The sequence below is a fragment of the Thalassophryne amazonica genome, chromosome 10 (assembly GCF_902500255.1).
Source record: "Thalassophryne amazonica chromosome 10, fThaAma1.1, whole genome shotgun sequence".
In the NCBI taxonomy this organism is placed as follows: domain Eukaryota; kingdom Metazoa; phylum Chordata; class Actinopteri; order Batrachoidiformes; family Batrachoididae; genus Thalassophryne; species Thalassophryne amazonica.
Genome location: NC_047112.1, coordinates 86,395,152 through 86,420,958, shown reverse-complemented (window position 1 = coordinate 86,420,958; position 25,807 = coordinate 86,395,152). Strand labels below are relative to the sequence as shown.

The following is a 25,807-nucleotide window of genomic DNA, read 5'->3' as shown; positions in this document are numbered from 1 at the left end:
GTCGTATAGTATTCAACATGATTGGAGCATTTTTACATTTTGACCCCTGTAGCTCATTAGAGGTCAGCTCCAGGGTGGCTCCATATCTGAAAATAAACAGTTAATTTAGAATGTGTGTGTCAAATGCCATGGTTTTATCACAAAATGGACAATTGTTTTGCTCTGCCATCCCACTAAGACTATTCAGTGATCTGTTGAGCAGTTAACACTCCCTGTACCAATTGTTTTCAATTGTACCAATTGTACCTTCTTGTTGTTAACAACTCTCTTTACCCCTTTAGTGTTTCAGCATATAGCCCTTGCTACACACACATGCTGCAATATCAAACAGCACATGTAGATCTAATGGTGTGTCAGTAGTGACTCACAAAATAGTGATTCACACAGAGGATAAAAGATTTTCCATAATCAACTGTGTGGTTTAATCCAACTTAACTTGGCTTTTCCCATTTGCTCAGTGTTAGCACACTGGCTTCAGTATGAATATGCATGTTAAGTTGGCACACGTTTTACACTGGATGCCCTTCGTGAGACACAAGAAGAATGAGGTACAGGTGGGCTTTGAACCTTAGACCTTCTTGCTAAGAGTGCTGCCAATCAACTACAATGTCTACTGGTTGCCATCAAGGTCACTTTTATGGCTACGACCTGTAGTTCTTTATTCCCAAAAATCAGATTCATATAACAAGCAGTGGCCAATAGTTCTGCAGTAATACTGTTACTTGAGGGGGGAAAAAATAATTTTATAAAATTTGGACAAGTAGCTTTTGAATCGAACCAAGAACTAAGCAGCTGTCTACCTGTGTGGCATAATCTGCCTGTTAGCCCCAGAAACTTCTAGGTCAGTGTTGGTTCTTGGATGTGCTTATGTTGAACAGCTGCACTGTAGAGTGTAGGTTGTATAACGAGAGATCTGCGAGCAAGTTCACTAAACGATCCTCCCTCTGACCACCTGCTTGCAAGTATTGCACCTACAGTGAGGCAAATAAGTGTTTGATAAACTGCTGTTTTTTCCAAGTTTTCCCACCTACAAAGAATGGAAAGGTCTGTAATTTTTATCGTAGGTACCCTTCAACTGTGAGAGATAGAATCTTAAAAAAAAAAAATCAGAAAATTACATTGTATGATTTTTAATTAATTTGCATTTTATTGAGTGAAATAGAGTAGGGGTGGTGGCCAAGTAGTTAATGCACTTGGTTTCAGTGTGGAAGGTTGCCAGTTCGAATCCCACCCCTACCACATTTCTCCATGTAATGTGGAGTTGCGTCAGGAAGGGCATCCGGCGTAAAATTTGTGCCAATTCAACATGCAGATCCACCTTGGATCTGCATGTGGCGACCCCAAGTACAAAAACAAGGGAGCAGCCGAAGGGACTTACTATTGAATGAAATAAATATTTGATACAACAGAAAAACAGACCTTAATATTTGATCCAGAAACCTTTGCTTGCAATTGAAGTCAGGCGTTTCCTGTAGTTCTTGACCAAGTTTGCACACTGCAGCAAGGATTTTGGTCCACTCCTCCATAGGTCTGGAGACTGGCTCTGCCAATCCAGGACCTTGAAATGCTTCTTATGGAGCCCCTCCTTAGTTGCCCTGGCTGTGTGTTTGGTGTCATTGCCATGCTGGAAAACCCAGCCACAACCCATCTTCAATGCTTTTACTGAGGGAAGGAGGTTGTTTGCTAACATCTCGCAACATGACCCCATCCATCTTCCCTTCAATACAGTGCAGTCCCCTTTGCAGAAAAGCACCCCCAAACATGATGTTTCCACCCCCATGCTTCACGATTGGGACGGTTTTCTTGGGGTTGCTCTCCTCCTCCAAACAGTGAGTGGAGTTGATACCAAAAAGGTTTATTTTGGTCTCATCTGACCACATGACCTTTTCCCATGCCTCCTCTGGATCATCCAGATGGTCATTGGTGAACTTCAAACGGGCCTGGACATGTGCTGGCTTGAGCAGGGGGACCTTGCTGCCCTGCAAGATTTTAAACCATGACAGCATCATTTGTTACTAATGTAATCTTTGCAATTGTGGTCCCAGGTCTCTTCAGGTCAATGACCAGGTCCTCCTGTGTAGTTCTGGGCTTTCTCAAATCAGACCGAGAAAGATTTACAGTCATCTTGTGTTTCTTCCACTTTCTAATAAATAATCGTAACAGTTGTCTTCTACCAAGCTGCTTGCCTGTTGTCCTGTAGTCCATCAGAGCCTTGTGCAGGTCTCCAATTTTGTCACTGGTGTCCTCAGACAGCTCGTTGGTCTTGGCCGTGGTGGACAGGTTGGAGTGTGATTGATTGTGTGGATAGGTGTCTTTAATACAGGTAACAAGTTCAAACAGGTGCAATTAATACAAGTAGAGTGCAGAATAGGAGGACTTCTTAAAAAAACTAACAGGTCTGTGAGAGCCAGAATTCTTGCTGGTTGGTAGGTGATCAAATACTTATTTCATGCAATAAAATTCCAATTAATTATTTAAAAATCATACAATGTGATTTTTCTGTTTAATTTTTTTTTATGTTTTTAGATTCTCTCACAGTCGAAGTGGACCTACAATAACAATTACAGACCTCTCCATTCTTTGTAGGTGGGAAAACTTGAAAAGATGAGTAAATATGTATTTGCCTCACTGTAGATACCAGTAAAACCTTTGTGATGAAATACCTGAAATAAGCTGGTCTACCTCTGTGCATGTAATCAACAAATATATCGGACCACAGTCACATTCTTTAAAGCACGTCTTCATATGGTGTGCTGCTGGGGCTGAAATGATACATCATGTACTGTGATAATTATATTTTGTGGCCACCTGTGCTGAACCTTTTTTTATGAGTATCATGATACCATGAAAAGTCATTGACTACATGGAAGAAATAATACAGAAGAATCATAATGGTTTATACAATATACAAACAGGAAATGGATAACTCCAAGGATTACAAATTACACTTCAGAATAACATTTCTTTCGATGAATTTACCAGATGACTTTCGTGTGAACAGCGATGTAACTGTCTATCATGACATGCACAGTATCATGGAGCCAGTGTATCGTTGTTATGCGCTGGCCTCGGGGTGAACCACGGCATAACACAAAAGTGACTCCCCTCCTTCCCCACTCCCAAGGACGACTAAACACCAACGTCTACAGTTCAAAATATCACAGATTTAACATTCAACTTAGAAAAAGGCTTCATGGTGAGAACAGGCCAAAATAAACAAAATCTTGTAAGCTCCTGGTCTTAACTATTAATCAAATGAATAAACAAAAAGACCTGGAACCTCACCTGGAACTCCTAAAAACAGTAGAAAAACATCATGGAAAAACAATGGTTCAACCCCTTTTTGGTACCATTGTGTGATCTTTCAATGAAATCAACATGGTTTGGGATCCGTCAGGCTGATGAAGTCAGTAAGACACAGCCAGGTTTCTAAGTATTTGGACAGCGTCATTTTAATTTATTCTTTTGCCTCTGTACACCAACACCATTGCATTAAAATTAAACAATCAAGTTGTACTTGTACTGTAGACAATGAACTTTAATTCAAGGAGTTTATCAAAAAATATCACAACCATTTACAAATTACAGCCATTTTTATACACAGTCACTCCATTTTCAGAGCCCACAAGTAATTCAACCGAATGAAAGGACTGTTCTTAATACAAATCCATCACATTAATACATGAACAGCTGTAATTACTGAACTGTTTGTAATATTTTTGTTCAATCCCTTGAATTAATGCTAAAAGTCGACACTACACGCACATCTGGTTTAATTTCAACTCCATTATGACACAGCAGATTGCAAAAACTCACTGTCCAAATACTTACGAACCTGACAGCACCCAGCTATTCCACACAAAGAATAATGAAAAACAATATTAAAATACAGTTTATTTCCATGTTCAAAAATAAACAGAACATTTCAACTGTAAAATGCCGCTTGGTATTTCTTTGTAAATCGTAGTTTTCAGTTAAAGTATTTTATTGTTAAAAGAACTTTACTCGCAAACTCTGATTAAATACTAAAATAGTACTTAAAACTAAACATGAAAGCTAATAATACTGAAACAATACCTCGAAGTATTTTCAAGTTTATCATTCATTAAAATATTGCAGTAAGCAAGGCAGTAACTTATCTAGCTCCATGTACGAGCAATTATTTTAAAAGAGATGTATGAAGATAAACAGGATATATTTGGGTTTATCTTCTGTGTGATTGGCCTGATCAGGGCGGCTGCAACGTCAGCGTTTTGTTTTTGTTTTTTTTTTCACAGCAGCACAAAGAAGCATTAAAACACAGGAAAAAACATTTCAGACAATCAAGCATAAATCGTATCTCCACTGGTCGTCCTGAAGTCCAGCATGTTAATTTTAAAAAGTTAGAGAAGGGGCAAAAGGTCACTTAAGTTTTGGCATTGCAAATCCCAAGCCAGCTGACCTGAGAACTATAACCTGGATTTACATGGCCAAGACTGAAGAGTGACTTAAAACATTCCTCTGTCCAAAAGCCACATTAATTGAAATATGGACGTACATATTTTGGGCTATTTTTAATCAAGTCAACCATCAATAATATTTGTAATATTAATGAATCTGCCCAGATTTGAACTAAAATGTGAGTGTTATTAACATACTAAGCATGGGGAGAGACAGAAAATCAGTAGATTATTATTATTATTATTATTTTGTCTTTGCATTTTTACAATCATTCTGATGAATTTTTCTAAAAATTATTGCAACATTTCTATGTATGAAATGGATACCTGAGGCCAAAAAATAAAAAAATAAAATCACCTTGAGGATGTTTTTGTGTTGAAATTGTTGACATTAATGGGACAATCTACCACAACAACTGAGCAAAAAAAAAGAAAAAGAAAAAAGAGTGAAGTCATAATAAATAGTCATGTCCAGTCAGCAAAACAGAGCCCAGGTGCAACACTGCGCTGCTGGTCATATCCAAGTTTGTGGCGTGCACACCGGGCTGTAGGTTGCATTCTGGAGTCCCGCCAGGACCCCAATCAGACTCTCCTACCTGGAGTCTCTCCTGATTGTTCAGCTGAGCAGTAGGAAGTTCATGTGAGTCCAGTGGAGTGGAGGAGGCATTTAAAGCTTCTCCTTCTTCCTGATCAGAAATCTGCTGCTTGGCAATAAAGTCTGACTGGAAAAGGGTCTGGATCTGAGTCAAGAATGAATCTCCCTCCTCATCTGGCAGCGGCTCAAAGTACCTAGCCAAAGATGAAAGCATCTAGAAAGCAGGGAAAAAAAAAAAAAAAAAAAAATCAGTGGTTGAGACTAAGTCACAGACAACAGAACAGAGGCATTAGTCACTGAATGTCAGCTAGAAAGAGGAGCTGGACTCACCTTTTCCAGGCAGGTAAGGTGAGAGTCCCTCCGGAAAAATCTGCTCATTTGCACACTCCTAACCACAACACGCAACAGGTTAGACTCCACTTTCACATATGTCACACAACACAAACTGTTACCACCAAAAAAACAAACAAAAAAAAAAACAGAACTAAGGACTCCACCTTAGAACAAGGCAGCACCGCACGCGTGTAAGTGGTAGTGTCGTGTATAACTTAGAGCATCCGCCACTTTCACGTCCAGCATTCAAGTCATGTAAATACTGAGTATAATTGTGCTCATTTGTGCACTCATGGACGTGTTGATTTAAGAAGCACATTGTCTGCACTAGCCCACGACGCCCTCAGTAAATGTTGTTAGCTTATCTGACCAATGATAATTACTGCAGCAGGCTTTTATAAACTACAGTTTAGTCATTTTTACCTTCTAGCCCCCAAACCAATAGACTTCTTGGGGTGACTATGTCTCACACATATACCAAGTTTGGTGCCAATCAGGTAATTAAGAAGTTATTGCGTAATCAAGATATTTTTATTTTTTTTACAAAGCATGTGCCAGTTACCTTGACCTTTGCCTTTTTGACCCTAAAGCCAATAGGCTTCTTGGGGTCAATATACCTAATATATACACCAAGTTTGGTGTCAACCAGGCAGTTAAAAAAAGAAGCTATCACATGAACAATTGTGATCTTTGATGTTTTGACCCTAAAAATCAATAAGCTTCCTGGGTCACGTGTAATACATATACCAAGTGCTTCAGTGATCTTGCCCTTTAACCCCAAAAGTAACAGGCTTCTTGTGGTAATTACGTGCAAAACATGTACAACTCAAGTTATCTTGTTTGCAAGTGAAATGTCGCATGACAGACTGAGTGACTGACTCCAGCCACATAGCGACATCTAGTCCACGAAAAAAGGAGTTGTGATCAGGGGCAGTGCTGCCGCATTGCTGTGGTGTGTTAGCAGAAAGCAACTCTGCACTCATATCCAGTTTGGGAGCAAGCACTCACGTGTGTGGGTTCACACTGCACGCACACAGATACACATGACCACATCATGTTAACACAAAACTGAATTGACAATATATTTTTTTACATTAGCAGCTGAATAGTAAAAACAAAAAATATGAGACTTTGAAAACACAGGTTTGTATCACATTTTTCAGCTGGATTTTGTCCATCCTGGGTTGGCTGGTGGGATCACCAGTTTTTTTTTAATTTTATTTAACCTTTATTTTACCAGGTAAGCCAAATGAGAACCAATTCTCATTTAGAATGGCGACCTGGCCATGAGGCAGCATAAGCAGACAGCACAAAAACACAACACAAACATTCATAATGCAAAATAAACAGAATCACTAGTTTACATCAAACCAAACAGACTGATCATGGACCAGAGAATGCAATGAATTTTTAAAGGTAACTAAGGTAATTAAGTCTCTGAAACTCATTTGTACTGATTTTACACTGTGTAAATAGCACATGGGGTTGGACACACACCAAATATATTTGCACCATGTGGTTTAGACCTTGTGCCACAGATCATCACAATAGGGGCCACTATGTTTCAAATTAGCCTTTGCCGTCTTGTAACTCACCCAGGTGTTTGAGAGTATTTGTTGATGATCCACTGGGCTCTCCTCAGTGTCTGATCCCAGTCTGGAATGTCTTGTGATGAGACAAAATCAAACCTGTAGGGCAGCTCTGAGGAGGAAGAGAGAGAGAAACAAGCACAGTCCACACCTAGGGCCCAGTTTACAGATCGATTTAAAGTCAGATGGTCTCATTTACTGTGTTCTTGTGGCGTGTGTATGTGTGTGTGCGGGGTACTTGTACTCTCTGGGCCGGAGGGTTCCAGACTCTCTCTGACCAACAGGCAGGTTGTCTGGGAGTGAGGGGAGGGATTGGCTGGGTCATATGGACTCACGATCATTCCGATGAAGGGAGCTCCACCACGTGAGAAATAATTCTGTCATAATCGGAACAGAATGTCGCATCACAGCCGCACACAATTGCAGAAATGATCAAAAATAGTCAGGGTCCTTTTGTAATTTTATTGAAGTTTTTCTAGGACATTTAGAAAACTATACATTTTTATCCAAAAAACAATGTTTTCTTCTCCCCCCCAAAGGTTGCTATGGCCGCCATCTTGGATTGCCAAAATTGACAATTTCGAAAATAGTCAGTTTCCTTGTGTAGTCGCTGGAGAATTTTTAGGAGATTTGGAAAACTATGAAATGAGGAATCCAAAAAACATCATTTCTGACCCCCCCCCCAAGGTTGTTATGATGGCCATCTTTGATTTCTGAAAATGGAAACCTTCCAAAAAAATAACCTTTAACTTTCTGGACTTCTGGTAAACAGAAGCTCATGACTGAAGTGACAAAATAAAAATATTACAGAGCTAACAGGACAACTGGAAGCTGAATCCTTTTTACCTGGAACTGATCCTGCGTGTGTATGTCCCGAACAGAAGGGCTGGGGTGGAAGGATGGATGTGAGTGGTACCAGCCCACCACGCTGAACCCCAGCGCTGATAGAATGTCACAGGCCTGTGTCTGAGAAACGGGGTCCATCTCACACTGCAAACCTGTACTCACACTGTTACACGGCTCCGCTGCACAGATCTGCAACCACACACACCAACACATGGAACACTCACAATAAAGCAAAATATACAATCAAGCACATAAATACCTGGACAGTTATTTTGACCTATATTTTTACCTGTGTAGACCACTGCGATGAAATGGCACAATAAAAATGACATTTAATTCAAGACGTTTAGCTTTAAATCAAAAGGTTTAATACAAAAAATGACATGAACCATTTAGAAATTATTTTTATACTGTTCTCTCAGTTTTCAGAGGCTGTAAGTAATAGCACAAATTAGCAATTACAAATGTAAAGATGACTGCTAATACTTAGATGAAGATACTTTGCAGACAATAACTATCTGAAGTCAACTCATGGGCATCACCAAATGCAGAGTTTCTTCCGCTATGACGCTTTGTTAGACCTCGACTGTCACCGCCTTCAGTTGTTGCTTATTTGTAGGCATTTCTGCCTTCAGTTTTATCTTCAGTAATTTAAAAGCATGTTCTCACTGGCTCAAGTCAAGTGACTGACTCGCCCATTTAAGAATATTCCATTTCTTTGCCTTGAGAAGCTCTTGGGCTGCTCTGGCAGCATGTTTTTCGGTCATTATCCATCTGCACTGTGAAGCACCGTCTCATCAGTTTGGCAGCATTCTGGCTGCACAATGAGCAAATAGTACAGCTTGGTGTCGCAGACTGAATTGTCCGCCCCTAAAAATAGGTCCGCCTTTTGCGTCATTTCGGACCACAGCAGCACGTCTGAGACAGACTCTCTTCACCCAAAGCAATCAAATGGATTAATGGGATTATTAACCATCAGATGATAAAAGTAAAACCTCTTAAATCATTCTAAAGTCAGTTTTAAGCAGAAACTCGACGAAATTTTGTGACGCTTTGAAATGATTGGCGTGTAGTGAACGCATCAGCTAGCAGCTCGTTTAGCTGTGGCGCTCTGATCGCTTCCAGCGCCTTTTATGATGAAATAATGATGAATTTATGTGGAAATGATTGTTGTACAAAAGCTTCAGATATCTGGTGCTGCGATAGATGATGACTGGAGTGCAGTTTGAAGCACAAACGACTTGTTAATTCGTGAACTGCGTCATTGGGGGGACCGATTTTTTAGGGAGACTGTTCGGTCGGTGACACCGGTATACTTGAGAATCCATTATGTAGTCCATCAGCAGCCACGTCATCAAAAAAAACACCAGTGACCAAGGTCCACTGGCTGCCACACATGCCCAAACCATAACACTGCCTCCTCCATGTTTGACAGATGTTCTGGTACACTTCGGGATCATGAGTCATTCCTTTCCTTCTCCATGCAATTCTTATCCCTTTATTCTATACAATTCAATCCAGGTTTCATCTCTACAAATCTTGTTTTAGACGTTATCAGGGTTTTTATTAGATGTTTTCCGGCATGTCAACCTTGGATCATACAACGCAGTCCATATTTTCACATTTCTGGACAGACTCAACAAATTCTCATACCACCAGAGCGTATGAATGATGCAGACCATCAAAGAAACTGGTACGTTGTAGTGTGGGACAACGTGAGCTTTCATCATACAGCCCCAGTCCAAAACTGGTTTGCTGACCACCCACCATACTCACCATTTCTGAACCTCATAGAAGGGTTCTTTTCAGCATGGCGGTGGAAGGTAAAGTAACCAAGCTTCTTGTGCAGGCTATGGAAGAGGAATGTGATGAAATTGATGTGGGTGCAATTCAGGGATGGACCAGGCACTCAAGGCGCTTCTTCCCTCAATGTCTGGCAAGGGAAGACAATGCTTGTGATGTGGACGAGCCATTGTGGCCAGATCCAGCTGTGCGGCAAAATGTTGCCTAATTTTTCTTGCCTCTTTTTTTTTCTATATATTTTTTATGCACATTTGTTCTGCAGTTTTGATAATGTAATATGTAGTTTGGTTGCAGTACTTCATTTTGCAGGATATATGAAGTATTCCTGCAGTTTGGGTATGTGGTTCCATGAATTGTGTTAAGTATTTTGATCAAACCAGCCTAGTTTGCAAAATTGTTTCAGCAATAAGGAAAACATGTAACATGATATTTTTGTTAAACCCCTTGAATGAAAGCTGAAAGTCTACACATCTTGATTGGTTATTTCTGAATCAGTTGTGGTGGTGCACAAAGGCAACATTACACAAACTGTGTTCCTGTCCTAATACATATGTACCTAACTGCATTGTAAATAAAGTCTCTACACTTGAAATTCATGTTGTCTCTTTTCATTCCTCCTACCTTCAACACTTTATCCTCTTCACTGAAAATTCCACCAAGGAGGCCAATGACTTCACCTCTTGACACATGGGCATGCTGAGGATCACGTCAGGTTTGATCATTTTGGAAACATTAAAATAAGAGAGACAATTAATCTGGTGTAATTATAACAAAAATAAGAGACTATGGACTGCTGCAGATAGTGGCGTGCCCCACAGGTCAAGACAAAAAAGCAGAGTTAATTAGCTCAGTGTACGCGCCGGAGAGAGCTGGGGGGAGGGGGCTATTCCAACCTAATGAGTCCTTCCTGTCAGTCTGATACCACAGGGAAAATTCATATGGTATGTGTGATTGTGTGCATCACATACCATGTCCATAATGAGCAGAGTCTCTGCACACACAATGAGCTGAAACGGTTCCTGCACAGGAGGAGGATGATTAGTTTTTAAATGAGAAAATGATCACATATGCAAACAAAATACTGTTGTTATATCTAGTATGATTCATAAAAATAGTAGTCAATGAAAGAAACACTCGGCTGCAGCTATCAATTACTGTCAGAACACAGTACTCCACTCATTTTTACAATTAAACAACTAAGCAGATGAGACAGTTTTATTTGAATTAAAAAATAACAATAAAACTAAATGTATTCAGGTTTAAGTTCTGTCTAAGGATGCCCAGGGAGAATTTTAAAGTGCATATCTCTGGTAAATAAAATGTCAAACTAGAGCACTGCACTCGTAGAGCGCAAACTCCAACAACACTAGTTTCCAATTCCACAAAGTTTTACCTTGTAAATAGCTTCTTGGTTGTTGAGAAAGACATTACCAAATCAAACGTTTGGACATACACCTCATCTGACTCTCGCCAAGTAGCCACTCATTTGACACAAGTAATTCCGGTGGTACCTCAGGATTCTTCAAAGAGACCTAGTAATAGATCTACATTCATCGACTTAAGTCACTTCTTCGTGTCCAAGTCTCCAAGTAAGACAGTAAGCGCCAAGACTAAAGAGCTGGATCTTCATTGTCCTGCAAAGGTATTGGCATTGTCAAACACATCTGTCCAGGGACCTCCACGAGCTTTTCCCAGGTGTCTCTCAACCTCAAAGTCCAAGGATACAGAGACATGACCATCACTGCCAAAATAAATGAATCTCTCTGCAAGTTTGTTGTTTTTACTGTACACCCCGTTGACCCCGTTCAGGAAGTCACTGTATGCCCTGGATCATAGTGACATTCGCAATCCAGACATTTCAGCTCCTCACTCTGCTTCTCAAGTGCCTCAATCTGGGCATCCCTTGATTCCGCAAAGATCGCCACATTGGCCATGAAACCAGATCAGTAATCCTTTCCTTGCCAATAGTAAGCTTTTGTTGGTGTATTAACAATACCAATAAAAAATAACCCAATTATTTTGAGGAATTAGTTAAAGAGACACCCACAGTTACCCTTAATACTAATATGAAATTATATCATCTTCCTACTTGCCCCTTGAAAGGTCAAACTCAAGGTCATAACTGTTGATAACGCTTGAGTAAATGTGAAAGCGACACAGGGACAGGCTTTTCACTGAGTGTATCTTCTAGTTTAAAATGAAAAATGAGGCATAACTAACCTGTACATCCTCTCCAAAAGACCGACATGGAATCAACTGGAAAGGATCAAAAGACCTAAAGAAAGGAGAGTGGCAACACGTGTTTTCACACAAGCTGCTGTCAACATGCACACGCTACAAACTCTGCACACGACATTAACCCATGCCACTTACCCTCTGTGTCTGCATATCTTGGAGGTTTTAGAGTTCTTCTTCATCTCTTCTCTCCGAAGGGCGAGTTCCTCTGCGCTGAGGTGCTAATTTAGACATACACAACACACACAGGAACATGAAGATCACTCATCACACAACCGTCTGTGGTAAACATGATTCCATGTGTGTCTGACAACATTCAAACCTCATACGTCTGTCCCTCCAGGTCCTTAGCATCACACCAGTTACCCCAGATGTCGCGCACACGGCGTTTCCTCGTTCTCTGCAATAGCCAACCAATCAGCAGTTCACTCAAAGCACACCAAACTTGCAGTTCAGATGGTAGATGCATTGGAGGTGCTGGGCGGTGCCTACCATGCTCTGCAGTCTCTGCGCTAGCTGATAGGCCTCCAGGGCATCTTTACCCTCCTTATGCTTGGAGTGCTCCACTATTTTTGGACGTTTATACACAGCTTGTTCTACGTCAAAAGAGTATGAAAGGATTGTAATGTCAAATTCTATGGAGGTCAGTCATACTAATATGACACTGGACATTAAATACCAAGAAACCTACACGCTAGTGCACATACTGATCCTACACCGACTGTCGCATGCAAATATGAAATTCATCATTTTATATGAATGCATTCATGAATCATCCAGCAGGTGGCAGTGTTCAGCAACTAACACAAATGTCTATGGGATTTTACACAAGCAAAGCAAAGGTTTGTGGGATTGTTTGTTTTTTTTTCCCTTGAGTGGTCTGGTGCATCGAACTTCATGAATATCCAAGTCACTAAGAAATGCAGAGCTTCAAAGGAGAATGAACAAGGAATCCATAAATAATGCAACCGTTATTCATTTTTCCTCCCATTACTGCTGAAGTACTACTTGTGAATCAAAACCTTCTCTGTGGCTGGTCCCAGACTCTGGAACGCTCTGCCCCTCCACATCTGAACAGCCCCACAGTGGAGTATTTTAAGTTTCGTCTGGTGATCCACTTTTATTCTCTGTTTTTTAACATCGTGTGAGTTGTGCGGTCCTCGGTTTTATTTATTTATTACCGTTTTTATCCAGGTTAATTTTATTGGTTTTATCTTTTGTACGCTGTATTTATTTATTTATGGTGATTTTATTAGTTTTGTATCTTTGCATGTTTTATTTATTTTTATTGTTATTTTACTTATTTTTAATTTATTTCATGACTATTGGGGTCTTATATATGTTGATTCTATGTGCAGCACTTTGGAAACGTCTTTGTTGTTAAATGTGCTATATAAATAAAGTGGATTGGATTAGAAAACACTCTGTCCCTAGTTAATTCAGTTACTGTGTTGTAATTATGTTGGAACACCAGATGGGGCAGATCACCTGGAACATTCTGAAACATTTGTTTCCAAAGAAGTTGGTGACATAAATGAGGTGCCATTCAGCATAGTACCTGACTGCTTTCTTTTGATACAAACTACGGTACAATGCTGCAACACATGGGTGTTGAAAAGATTTTTGAAATGTCCCAACACAGTGCATCATGTATAATCCTGGTGTTATTTTCACCTATATTTTCAAACACTGTGGGCAGCATATTTCTCCAAGCAGTTGGTAACTTGTTTGCTGATGGTCACACGTAGGCTAACACTGGTGGGCGAACCACACAGACAAGCCCAGTAATTCAACAGATAGCAAACAAACTAAGTTCAACCACAGCTGTTCAGAATTTTCCATAGTCCACGCAGCACTAACCATCCAGCAGGCAGCAGACACCTTTTGGGATATTATACAGGCAAAACAAAGTTGCATTTTGGAATAATCTAGTATGAAAGATGGATAACATCGTGGACAATGCCAGTCACCCTCTGCACACCGTCATCAGCAACCAGAAGAGCCTCTTCAGTCACAGACTGCTCCTTCCCAAGTGCAGGACCAACAGACTGAAAAACTCCTTTGTCCATCAGGTCATCAGACTGTACAACTTTATTATCATATCATCATATTATCGACTTTAGTTATCATATTAGCTAGCCATGCCACATAATCCATGCTGAAAATCGCACTGGAGCTGCACGTTGCCACATGCCTTTGGAATTACTGTTTATCATCACCTCAGTCTCCACCCTCATGTAGTTTTGAGCTGAGTGATTGTTTTTACAGTAACTGGATGGTTATTTCTGCCACCAACCCCATGTGGATATTTCTACAGGCTGAAATGAGACAAATATCTAAAATATACCTACAACAAATATCTATCAAATATACTGAAGCACCTGTTCCAAAATATCACGATTTTCCAGTTAATATGTTATGTATAAGCAAAGGCAAGAGGTGCAAGGAGGAGGGTGTAAGTCGCAGTACAGTGGACTCAATGAAAAAGGAAGGAATGGTTCTAGTCCCAAGCAAAACATCCCAGATTCAACGCTGTCTTAAGCCCATTCACCTTATATAACTGGAGTTGTGTTAGAACTAGACCAACATGTGGATTATATACCAACACCCCTGTGGTGGCCTGGAGCAGGGGCAACAGCATTTCATTGAATGTGATTTAATGCACAATAAGTTAACAACTGCATTTTCTATAGAAATAATTGGTTTAAAAACAGCATAATGTTGTTAATTTAAGAGAAAATGTTGGCTTTACTGGTTTAAAATATAAATTACATCAGCTTTATACCATTAGATTTAAAGAATGTTCTGTAAATGTATTATGTTAATGTACAGTGCATCTAGAAAGTATTCACAGTGCTTCACTTTTTCCACATTTTGTTATGTTACAGGCTTATTCCAAAATGAAGTAAATTCATTTGTCCCTAAAAATTCTACTCACAAAACCCTGTAATGACAACATGATTTTTTTTTGCAAATATATTAAAAATAAAAAAAAACTAAGACATCACATGTACATTAATATTCACATCCTTTGCTCAATACATCATTGTTGATGAATCTTTGCAATTACAGCCTCAAATCTTCTTGAATATGATACCACAATCTTGGTGCAACTATCTTTGGGCAGTTTTGCCCATTCCTTTTTGCAGCACCTCTCAAGCTCCATTAGGTTGAATGGGGAGCATCGGTGCACAGCCATTTTCAGATCTTTCCAGAGATGTTCAATCAGATTCAGGTCTGTGCTCTGGCTGGGCCACTCAAGGACATTCACAGAGTTGTCCTGAAGCCACTTCTTTGATATCTTGACTGTGTGCTTAGGGTCACTGTCCTGCTGAAAGATGACCTGTCACCCCAGTCTGAGGTCAAGAGTGCTCTGGACCAGGTTTTCATCCAGGATGTCTCTGTACATTGCTGCATTCATCTTTCCCTCAATCCTGACTAGTCTCCCAGTTTCTGCAGCTGAAAATCATCCCCACAGCATGATGCTGCCACCACCATGCTTCACTGTTGGGATGGTGCCTGGTTTCCTCCAAACATGATGCCTGGTAGTCATGCCAAAGAGTCTCATCAGACCAGACAATCTGACAAGAGAATCAGACCAGAGAAAACTCCAGGTGGGCTGCCACATGCCTTTTACTAAAGAGTATCTTCAGTCTGGCCACTATCATACAGACAAAAAAGAGGGAAAATCCGCACACTGGTATGAAGCTCCCAAAATATTTTTGACTTAAAAAAAGCAATGTTTCAACTGCAAGGTCTTCTTCAGGCAACTGTAGAAAGGACATGGCAGGAACAGTGTATTCATAGACTGAATAATCCATAATGGTGGGTTATTCAGTCTATGAATACATGCCATGTTCTACCATTTTTTTTCTTTCACTCTACCATACAGGCCTGATTGGTGGATTGCTGCAGAGATAGTTGTGCTTCTGGAAGGTTCTCCTCTCCACAGAGGAATACTGGAGCTCTGACAGTTACCATCGGGTTCTTGGTCACCTTCCTGACTAAGGCCCTTCTACCCTGATCACTCAGTATAGATGGACAGACAGCTCTAGGAAGAGTCCTTGTGGATCCCAACTTCTTCCATTTATGAATGTTGGAGCCCACTGTGCTCATTGGGACCTTCAAAACAGCAAAAATGTTTCTATAACCTTCCCCAGATTTGTGCCTCAAGACAATCCTGTCTCAGGGGTCTACAGACAATTCCTTTGACTTCATGTTTGGTTTGTGCTCTGACATGCACTGTCAACTGTGGGACCTTATATGTAAACAGGTGTGTGCCTGTCTCAGGATGCACCTGAACTCAGTTTTGATCTTCATGCAAAGGCTGTTAATACTTATGTACATGTGACTTCCTAGGTTTTGTTTTTTTTTTTTTTTGCATTTTTAATAAATCTGCAAAAATTTCAACAACAAAAAACCCTTTTCACATTGTCATTATGGGGTATCGAGTGTAGAATGTTTAGGAAAAAATTAATTTCATCCATTTTGATATAGGGCTGTAACAAAATGTGGAAAGGATGAAGCGCTGTGAATACTTTCTAGGTGCACAGTACATATGCTTACTGTAATTTTAACAGGATTCATCTGGCAACCACAGTTGCTGTTTTTTTTACTGTAAAAACAACAGATTTATTTATTTTACAGTGCAGATGTGCCAAAAGATGAACAAAAATAGACAACATAATGCTGTTACAGTCTGAGCAGGGTTACCACAGTTGAAGTTGATGGCTCCTATGAGTTCCAGGTAGGTGTGTATTCTCCCAATGCAGTTGACGTCGCCACAGTTTTTCAGACCAGGACGAACTGACGTCTTGTTCAGGTACTTGGGCTTAATTTTCACCCTGACGAAGACAGACAATAATAACCTCAATTTATCAGTGTTTTCTCACTTGCACAGCTAATAAGAAGTGAGCAAATGCATTATTTTACCACTGATCCACAATATAGTTTCGGATCTTTAGGTATCTCTCCGGGGTCTTTGATGACCGACCCTCAAAGAACTCTGGGATAGCTTGTTTCTCATCTTCAGTGATGGTCTCCCTGTCTATGTCTATTTCCTGTTCAGGGGCTTTAAGGTCCTCATCTTCCTCACCCTGTTCCTCTTCCTGGTCATCATTTGAATTGTGACTCAGCCTCTGATCACCAGTGTCAGAGCAATCTGGAAGATAAAAAGTAGTTTTCTTAGCAAACATACAACTTAACAGGAGTAAAGTTTGACATGTTCATAAGGTGGAAACAGCAGGTGCAGGTCACCTCTACTTTCCCTGCAGGGATTTTCCACGGGACCGTTCTTTTTCCAGCTGTCAGACCGATAACTCTGCTCAGTAAGCCTGTGATTATTATTTATTAGCCCATTCTTGTCTGGGTTTCCAACTACTTGGAGGTTGTCTGGAAGAAGTGATACTGTCTTATTTCCATTCTCTTCAATCCGGGTTCTGCCAGGCTCTTCTGAGCAAGAGAGGGAAGATGAGAGCTGTGGACTTTGTGGAGACGGAGCACTGGGGCTGTCCATTGTGTCCACCTCACCGGTACTCACAACCCCTCTTTGTCCCGCCTCTTTCTTCACAAGCTCATGCACGGGACCGTCAGTCTGGATGTCCATGCCTTTGACCAAACCCACTTTACAGAATTCATATTCAGGCACAGCCCGTGATTCACCGCCATTGTCAATACTCAGATCATCAGTGATGTCTACGTCCTCATCTTCATCCTCAGAATGCTTCTCTATACGGACGGTGTTGACAAGAGTGGCTGCATGACTGGAGCCAGGCTGATGTGATTGTAGTGGCACTGCTGGGCCTGTAGAGGGCGATGCAGGTCCGAGTTCTGATTTAGCCTGCAAAAGTACAAAGTATAAACTGTGGGGTTGTTATGTTGTCAATTCTGAAACCATTTACCGTATATTCTAGAATATAAATCAGAGGGGGGGGGGGGGGGGGGGGTACTAGTCTGGGAAGCCCTGTGACTTATAATCTGATACAACCACAAAAATCACACAATTGTGAATAAAAGCAACTATTTATATAAGGCTTTCCCAGGAATCAAGTCACTAAAGTGAATAAATGCCAATAATAAAAGTACAACAATGCACTAAAATCCCAAATCAGAGAACTGGTTAAAAATAAATAAATAAATAAATAAATCAATCAAACTGAGTCAAATTTGTAATTGTAGGGTTTACAATGAAGTGGGCCAGCAGTCCATGGTTATTTGCATCAAATAACATTCAATAAGTTGTGCAATAAACCTGCTTATTTTTGGAATTTAAAAGGTCCTTATATTAAGTAACAGCACAGGCAGTGGCGCACACGTGCTACACTGAGTTTCTGTCCAATGTAAACTCGCCCTCAGTTGTGTTATAAAGTGAGTTCCACTTACAGAAAAAAAGATCTAACATATGTTTTTTCCCCTCTTCATAATCTGTTTTTTATAAACATGACTTCTGCCCTGGTATGACTTATACTCCAGAAAATAAGGCATGTAGTAATGTTAAGACTGCTGCCAAAGCTCTGGACAATGTCGCTGAAACACAGTCGTGAGGGCTGGAACATTTTGATAAAGTACATGACATGATGCCTTCCCAAGTGCAAAATGTCTTCATCATTTTGTTTTGACCATTATTAACTATTATTATTTTACTTTGTGTGTCACTGGCGCCTTACTGTCAAAACAGGTGCACAGAGGGCTGAGCAGGAGAGGAATCAAGGCCTTGCTGAGCAACAAGCTACGAGGAAGGAGCGACAGCGGCAGCCTAAGCAGGCATCACAGTACAAGTGCAACAAATGCAGCAGAGATTGTTATTCACACATTGGACTAATAAGTCCAATGCAATCCAATGCAATCAGGGTGCAGGACTACTTAATGTCCCTAGGGTGAAGAAAAAGTCTGTGGGTCACAGAGCTTTCTCTTATCGTGCCCCTGTTCTGTGGAATGATCCCCCTGCGTCAATAAAACAGTCAGATTCAGTGGAGACTTATGCCTCACATTCACCCCGATGTCAGGGTGCTGCCATACAAGGTGCTCACTACACACCGGGAGCAACTAGGGGATTAAAGACCTTGCCCAAGGGCCCTTAGTGATTTTCCAGTCAGGCTGGGATTTGAACTGAGGATCTTCTGAACTCAAGCCCTTAACCACTAGACCATTACCTCCCCTCAAAGGGTCACCCCTTTGAGTGTGGACTGCTTGAAGTTTCTTCCTCAAATCATCAGAGGGAGTTTTTCCTTACCACTGTCACCTGTGTACTTGCTCTTGGGGTTGGTATGGTTAGACCTTACTTGTGTGAAGCGCCTTGAGGCAACTTTGTTGTGATTTGGCACTATATAAATAAAATAAATTGAAACTGAATTGGAAAAAATAAAACAAAAACAAAAAAACAACAAACAAACTGGATGCTACACCATCTCCCGCAGATGGACGGATGCCAGGATGGATGTGTGTCATTTCAGTTTTCAAGACTATTTTGGGAATTTCACTGTTTTCGCACACAGATACACATATTATTGGAGTCATTATGAAAACAAATAATGGTTTATTTCTCTGATTTAGCACATTTCTGTGTTTTAATGCCGCCTCTCTCTTTCTAGGATCCCATTCAATATGTACATTGCTTGACTATCTCCCTCAATTTTTTTTTTCTGTTACTTGTGAAATCATATAAAATCCTTAATGCTGGGTTGGGTGGATTTGGCACTACGTTATTTGAGTTTTAGAACACAGTAATTGGGAAACCATTACAAAATAAAAGATTATTTGTCTGGTATATTTCTGTGCAGAAACATCTGTCTCTGGCAAACACAGCTATAACAAATCCATCATCAATCTAGCATCTAATAATAATAATAATAATAATAATAATGATGATGACTTGGATTTATAGAGTGTTTTTCAAGGCACCCAAAGTGCTTTACAAGTTTCATTATTCATTTACTCGCATATTCACACTCATTGGTGGTGGTAAGTTACTAGTGTAGCCACAGCTGCCCTGGGACAAACTAACGGAAGTGTGACTACCATTCTTGGGGTGAGCGGGTGAAGTGTCTTGCCCAAGGACACATCATCAATATGCAGATTTTTACCTTGTTGGGAGCCGGATTCAAACTGCCGACCCTTCAGTCATAAGATGGCTCACTCTACCAACTGAGCTATTGCTGCCCCTGCTGACCATCCAGCAGGTGGTAGACAGATCTAGGGGCTATTACACAGTCAAAACAAAGTTGCATTTTTGATTGATTTGGTGCATCAACCTTAAAGCTTATATCATCACTGTATGTATGTGCTTTTAATTAGGTGACCTAAAAGATGACAGCATTTATTGTTTTTCAGTTATCGTGTTAAAAAAACTGGAGAGGACGGACTAATTCATTCATGTACTCTTTCACTACATTTAAGATGATAGATGCATAGGCCTTTCTCACTTTGACATTATTACCTCTTGGAAGAATCGATTCTTGTTCTTGGGGAGTGTAATTAAAAATACACAGAGTTCATTTCTGAAATAAAACAAACATGCTGCAGTGATGTGTGCAGATGTTCCTACTCTTTAACAAGCACTACTGACCTTGTGTTTGAAATACTGTCTAGCGTAGCTCTTGACCTGAAGAATAGTACGGCTTCCCACCAATTTAGCAATCTTAGTCCATCTTCGACCAAACTGAGCCTGCAGAATAACACACAGTTACTGTTTAGACAGATGATCCAGAAGGAATTTACTCAGAGATACTCAGCCAATCAAGACCTGAGAAACACCAGACTGAATAAAATGGGAAGAGATGGAAAACACACCGAACATGTGCTCTCCAGGACCAGCATCGCCTTCTAGTCCTTACTCCAAATATGTATCTTTACAGGCATCAAATATGGACTATTGGTGGTACAAAAGTGAAAACTTACCAGTCCTTGCTCAAAAAGTTCTTTCTCCTGTTTGGACCAGCGAAAAGATGAGACTGATGATGATGTTTTAGTTGGAGACCTGGACAATTGAGGAAGGAGGACAACATGACTGCCAAATACCATGGCTGCATAATGATGTTAGTGTGCTAAAAACTGAACTGACTTACTTCTTCCCTTTGGGCTTGCTGTCAACATCTCTGTGCCAAATATCAGGATAATCCTTACCTGTTAGATAGTATCTAAATGTGTGGTTTAGGATCGGTAGATGCAATTAGTAAGAAAATAAAGATTCACATCACTGTCGTTCCAACAGCTACGCAGGACTCAGTTTACACTCACAAGAACCCAAGAACAGCAAACACTGATATATAGAAAATAACTTTTGACTTTTCCCGTGACAACTGGGGAAAAAAGTGTTCACAGGAGCCAAGTTCACTGAGTCTATAGTTAGTAGCCGGAAAAACGGCACAAACTATTGATTACACGACCACTGTCTGTGAAGATAAACAGTATGGATTTTTGTTGTTGTTATACTAGAGCGCTTGGCAAAATTCTATCATGCCTGCATTTATGGTTAATATCCACAAGTTGGCGATACTGCTCCATTTCAAGAACTTTGAATACAGGCTGCTGTATGACACAGCAACAACCAACGTGTTGCTTATATTGGTAAATTGTCACAAACTGTATGAAAGCATCACTCCCCTGTTTTCTATCTAGAGCAAAGGAGCACACAGAGCAATGAAAACATTTCTAATTTCCACCCAACATAGTTAAGGTTTCTACACCTGGTGTCTATGGTCTTTAAGAGCCAAAATCTGTAACTTTCAAATGGGTGGTGATATATCATGTTTCAGTAGGTCACTGAAGTTTATTTTTTAGGGGAAGATGTATTGTCCAAATGAAAAAAAACAAAAAAACTTTTTTTTTATCCAAAAATCCCTTCTGGAGGAAAATTACAGCCCTTTTTAGGGTAGGGGTTAAAGGGGCCAAAACAGTTACATAGTCAAAATGTGGATTTTGACCTCTGAATATCTTTGTGCTCCCTCAGTAAGCCTTATTGATCTTATGGTATATGAATGTATGGATGGAGTTCTCCCATTTAGCATTATATTTTTCAAGGCTAACTGAGGGCGCTGCCTATAGGTGGTGCTTCAAGTCACAACTTTTGGCATTTTGGGCTACATTTGGGACCCTCCCAGGGCCTGCACCCTGAATAAGCCTTGCTCATTTATGCATATTTGGATACACTGGGACAAGTTCTTTCCAAATTTGCATAAATTAATTAGGGCACTTTTGCAAAGGTGGCGCTCTTTATGTTAAGAACGCAATATTTGGCGATTTTCATTTGGCCATATCTCAGTGGGCCCCCTATGAATTTCAGTGATATCTTTATCATGAATAGCAGAGATACAGAGGATCATAATAAAAAAAGCTTCACTGAAATCCATAGGGGGTGCACCGAGATATGGCCAAATATCACGTTCTTAACATAAAGGGATCTTTGGATTAAAAAAACGTAATTTTTGTCCATTTAGACAATATATCTTACCCTAAAAAATCTTCAGTGGCCTACTGAAACATGATATATCACCCCCTTCTATAAACCATTCCACAGTTAGACTATGGCTCTTAAATAAATGTAATTGTGCTCACTTCCATCATGTGGGTGGGAATATCCTTGTAGTATTCCAGAAGAATGTTGTCTAAAGATTACATAAATCGGTTTGTGACTAAAGGGTCATATGATCAAAACCCTGACAAGATGGGAAAATGTGAGTAGAGAAGGCAAAAGAGCACTTGTGCCTATGGGTACACCCCCCCCCCCCCCACACACACAATCATCTTCAACTGCTTATCCAAGATCGGGTTACGGGGGGCTGGAGCCTATTCCAGCAGTCATGGGGCGTGAGGCAGGGTACACCCTGGACAGGACACCACTTTGTCGCAAACAAAGACATTCACACCCGCACCTTTAGGTCAAAAGGGAAAGGTCACTGGAGAATTTGGTTTAAAATTTTTTCTGTAAGTACATCTTTTTAACTACTCAACTGTCACCAAAAGTGGCATGTGTGTTAGGTATATTGACCCCAAGAAGCCTATTGATTTGGGGTCAAAAGGTCAAGGTCAATGACAAGTTTTAAAAAATCTTGTAAGTGCAGCAACTTCTTTTTAACAGCCTAATTGTCACCAGACTTGGTCTGTGTGTGTTAGGTATATTGACCCTAAGATGTCTATTGATTTTGGGGTCAAAAAGTGAAAGGTCAACATGGTGATGATGAGGTGATGGTCCAGTGGTTAAGGTGTTGGGCTTGAGACCAGAAGATCCTGGGTTCAAAAATCACTAAGGGCCCTTGGGCAAGGTCTTTAATCCCCTATTGCTCCCGGTGTGTAGTGAGCGCCTTGTATGGCAGCACCCTGACATCAGGGTGAATGTGAGGCATTGTAAAGCGCTTTGAGCGTCTGATGCAGATGGAAAAGCGCTATATAAATGCAGTCCATTTATCATCATAAAAAAAAAAAATCTCGTAAGCGCAATAAATTCTTTTTAACTGCCTAGTTGTCACCAAACCTGGTATGTATGTTAGGTATACTGACCCCAAGAAGCCTATTGAGTGTGGGGTCAAAGGTCAAAGTCACTGAAGCATACCTTTAAAAAAAAAATCTAAAACTTGAGTGCAACAATTTTTTTTAACTGCTTGATTGTCACCAAACTTGGTTTATGTGTTAGCTATACTGACCCTAAAAAGTCTTGATTCGTGGTCAAAAGGTGAAAGATCAAGGTCACACTAAAAAAAAAAATCCTGCAAGCGCAATAAATTATTTTTAACTGCCCAGTTGTCATCAAGCCTGGTATGTGTGAGTTAGCTATGCTGACCCCAAAAGGTCAAAGGCTCTAGGAGAAAAACGTCACTTGTCGATCAGCGCATGTTCGCAGCGTGCCGTGGGTCGGTGAAAAGGCCACACTGACACTCTCTCTGCAGTAAAGGATACTGCTCCTCCAGCAGCATGCTCTCTATCACCTCCCTGTTCTCCGCACTGATGGAGGCGTCCAGCTCCCACGGCTGCACAACACAGACACACTCAGTCAAAAAAAAAAAAAACAACAACAAACAACCAACAATCTGTAGACCAAGCTGACTGTAAGCAGTCATACCAGTATGCCCGAGCTACTTTTCCACGCAGACTGGGAGAACTGGTCGTGGACCAAAGCGCCCCCCTGCGGCTCACTGAAGCACAAACAGAAGTAGCTGTTTCAATACCACAGCGGACAGCTAGCCGTCAGCGAGACGTGGCAAAACTAAGTACACCAAATAAAAACATCTGACAGCGCAGGAGTCGAACTGTATAACGTTAGCTTACCAAAGTCTGGCATCAAACTCAACACCCTCGATGTCAACATCCACCTCGTCCTCCATGTTGGTGAGAGCGGACGCTGCGCCCGAACCAAACCTACTCACAGCGACACCGTGTGGTCGGAGGTGTTAATTACCTCTGCCTTGGAGTACATAAAGTACAGTTTTACAGTCAAGTTTTACATGGGCACGTCCTGAGGATCTCGCAAAAGTTCAAAATCGCATTTCCATTGTGGTCCTCATACACAAGATCAAGATGACACATGGCAAAATTAGTATAAAATATATAATTAAATTTGTAATCAACAATGCGGCTACTATATACTAAAAATAATTACTAAACAGCATAATTACTATTATCATTTAAAAATAGAATCAAAATACTTAATTTTATTCTTTAAAGCTGTTTTTGATTGTCAATGTGTGGATGTTGGTTGGCTGGATTATTCAGAAAGTGTGAACTGATTTTTATAAAACAAGCAGCAGTTGCTATAGTGATCACAAGGACACGGCCTTTAGCAACAAGACTATTTTTTGGCCAATAAATAAAATAACATACATTACATGGGCCACCCTGAACCAATTTTCACATATTTAGTTTTAGTCAAAACGTAATTTAGTTGTAGTCATAATTTAATAATATGAATTGTTTTCATTTTAGTTGACTAAATGTAAGATTTTACTCAACTAAAGCTGTGGATTTACTTGACTAAAGTCTTATTTTTATTTGATGAAAATAGACCAAAATGAAAACAAGTGAGATTACTAAATTATAAGTTCAACTAAATGACATTTTATACTACTGTGACAAAAAGTGAGCCTGAATATGCTGTCAGAACTATTGCAAATTATGTTAAAAGACAGCAAGAAGTCTGAAAACACAGCTTGGCTGGTCCTCACTTGTATGTGTCAGAACCAGAGACTTCAGAGCTTATGTTGTAGTTTACAGGGAATTATAGTGGAGCCGATAACTGCAACAATCATTTATTTCTGGAAACAAGCACCAAAACTGGCACAAATACTCAGCCATAACTCTTGAAAAAACTGATTGGCAACTTGAATTTTCAATAGGCAGACAGGTAGGGGTCAATTGAAGAATTACACAGGGGTCAAAATTAAAAGATGCTCCAAACATACATGTGCGTATGTTTGGAGCATCTTTGTGCATCTCAAAAATTTAGAAAATCTTGTAATATTTAAAAAAATTCAATCAGATGACTCAGAAAGTTAAACTCTTTTTCTATTATAGACTCATTACATATAAATGAAAATGTTTCAAGCATTTTTTTATTTTAATTTGGATAAATATGGCCTACAGCTCAAAAAATTATAAACCATCTCAAAATATTGCAATATTTTATATAACATTTGAGTAATTTGATGCTTAAGCAGCATGAATACCACAGATTTCTCTGTCTAGTTTGGAAGGACTGCTGACTTGAGAGTTTTCCAGAAGACATGCACTGACCACTTAAATGAACATGTGTGAAAAGCCTATTTTCAACATCCATTGACACTTATGGCATAAAAATTCAGTAAGGTACGTCTTCTATAATACATTCCAATTCTAAGGTAGAACTCTACTAGTGTACGAGTATACTAAGGTATATCTTTAAAAACAAAACAAAAAAAGTAGATGAGTAGAATAGAGCCACTTAGGTGCTGGTCTTGATAACCAAGGATGGTTCTCATGACATCACACCAGGAAAAGCTCAA

The 25,807-nt window shown here is 40.1% G+C and overlaps 1 protein-coding gene across 2 annotated transcripts; it reads right to left on the bottom strand.

Moving 5' to 3' along the window:
• Positions 1–3,876: 3,876 nt before the first annotated feature.
• mysm1 (Myb-like, SWIRM and MPN domains 1) lies at positions 3,877–24,212 on the bottom strand. 2 transcript variants are annotated; one of them, XM_034180425.1, is made up of 20 exons: positions 24,099–24,212; positions 23,893–23,965; positions 23,730–23,800; positions 20,903–20,974; positions 20,736–20,814; positions 20,404–20,502; positions 17,097–17,679; positions 16,773–17,001; positions 16,554–16,684; positions 12,333–12,436; positions 12,163–12,240; positions 11,979–12,061; positions 11,826–11,880; positions 10,574–10,624; positions 10,227–10,301; positions 7,803–7,991; positions 7,195–7,333; positions 6,963–7,068; positions 5,365–5,422; positions 3,877–5,248 (listed from the first exon to the last, which is right to left on the bottom strand). In XM_034180425.1, exons 1-20 carry the CDS (start codon positions 24,152–24,154, stop codon positions 4,892–4,894), a joined length of 2,688 nt encoding a protein of 895 aa, XP_034036316.1. In that variant the 5' UTR covers positions 24,155–24,212; the 3' UTR covers positions 3,877–4,891. The 2 variants fall into 2 exon arrangements, with proteins under 2 accessions (XP_034036316.1, XP_034036318.1); XM_034180427.1 differs by having other exon boundaries at positions 7,201–7,333.
• Positions 24,213–25,807: the final 1,595 nt, after the last annotated feature.

What these genes read in the sequence shown, in the direction of transcription:
- mysm1 (XM_034180425.1), bottom strand. Translation starts at nt 24,154, where the DNA reads ATGGAGGACGAGGTGGATGTTGACATCGAGGGTGTTGAGTTTGATGCC. An exon ending in AGCAAGCCCAAAGGGAAGAA is followed by an intron (nt 20,815 to 20,902) that starts GTAAGTCAGTTC and finishes TCAATTGTCCAG; the next exon opens with GTCTCCAACTAAAACATCAT. An exon ending in CGCAGAGACTGCAGAGCATG is followed by an intron (nt 12,241 to 12,332) that starts GTAGGCACCGCC and finishes TGGCTATTGCAG; the next exon opens with AGAACGAGGAAACGCCGTGT.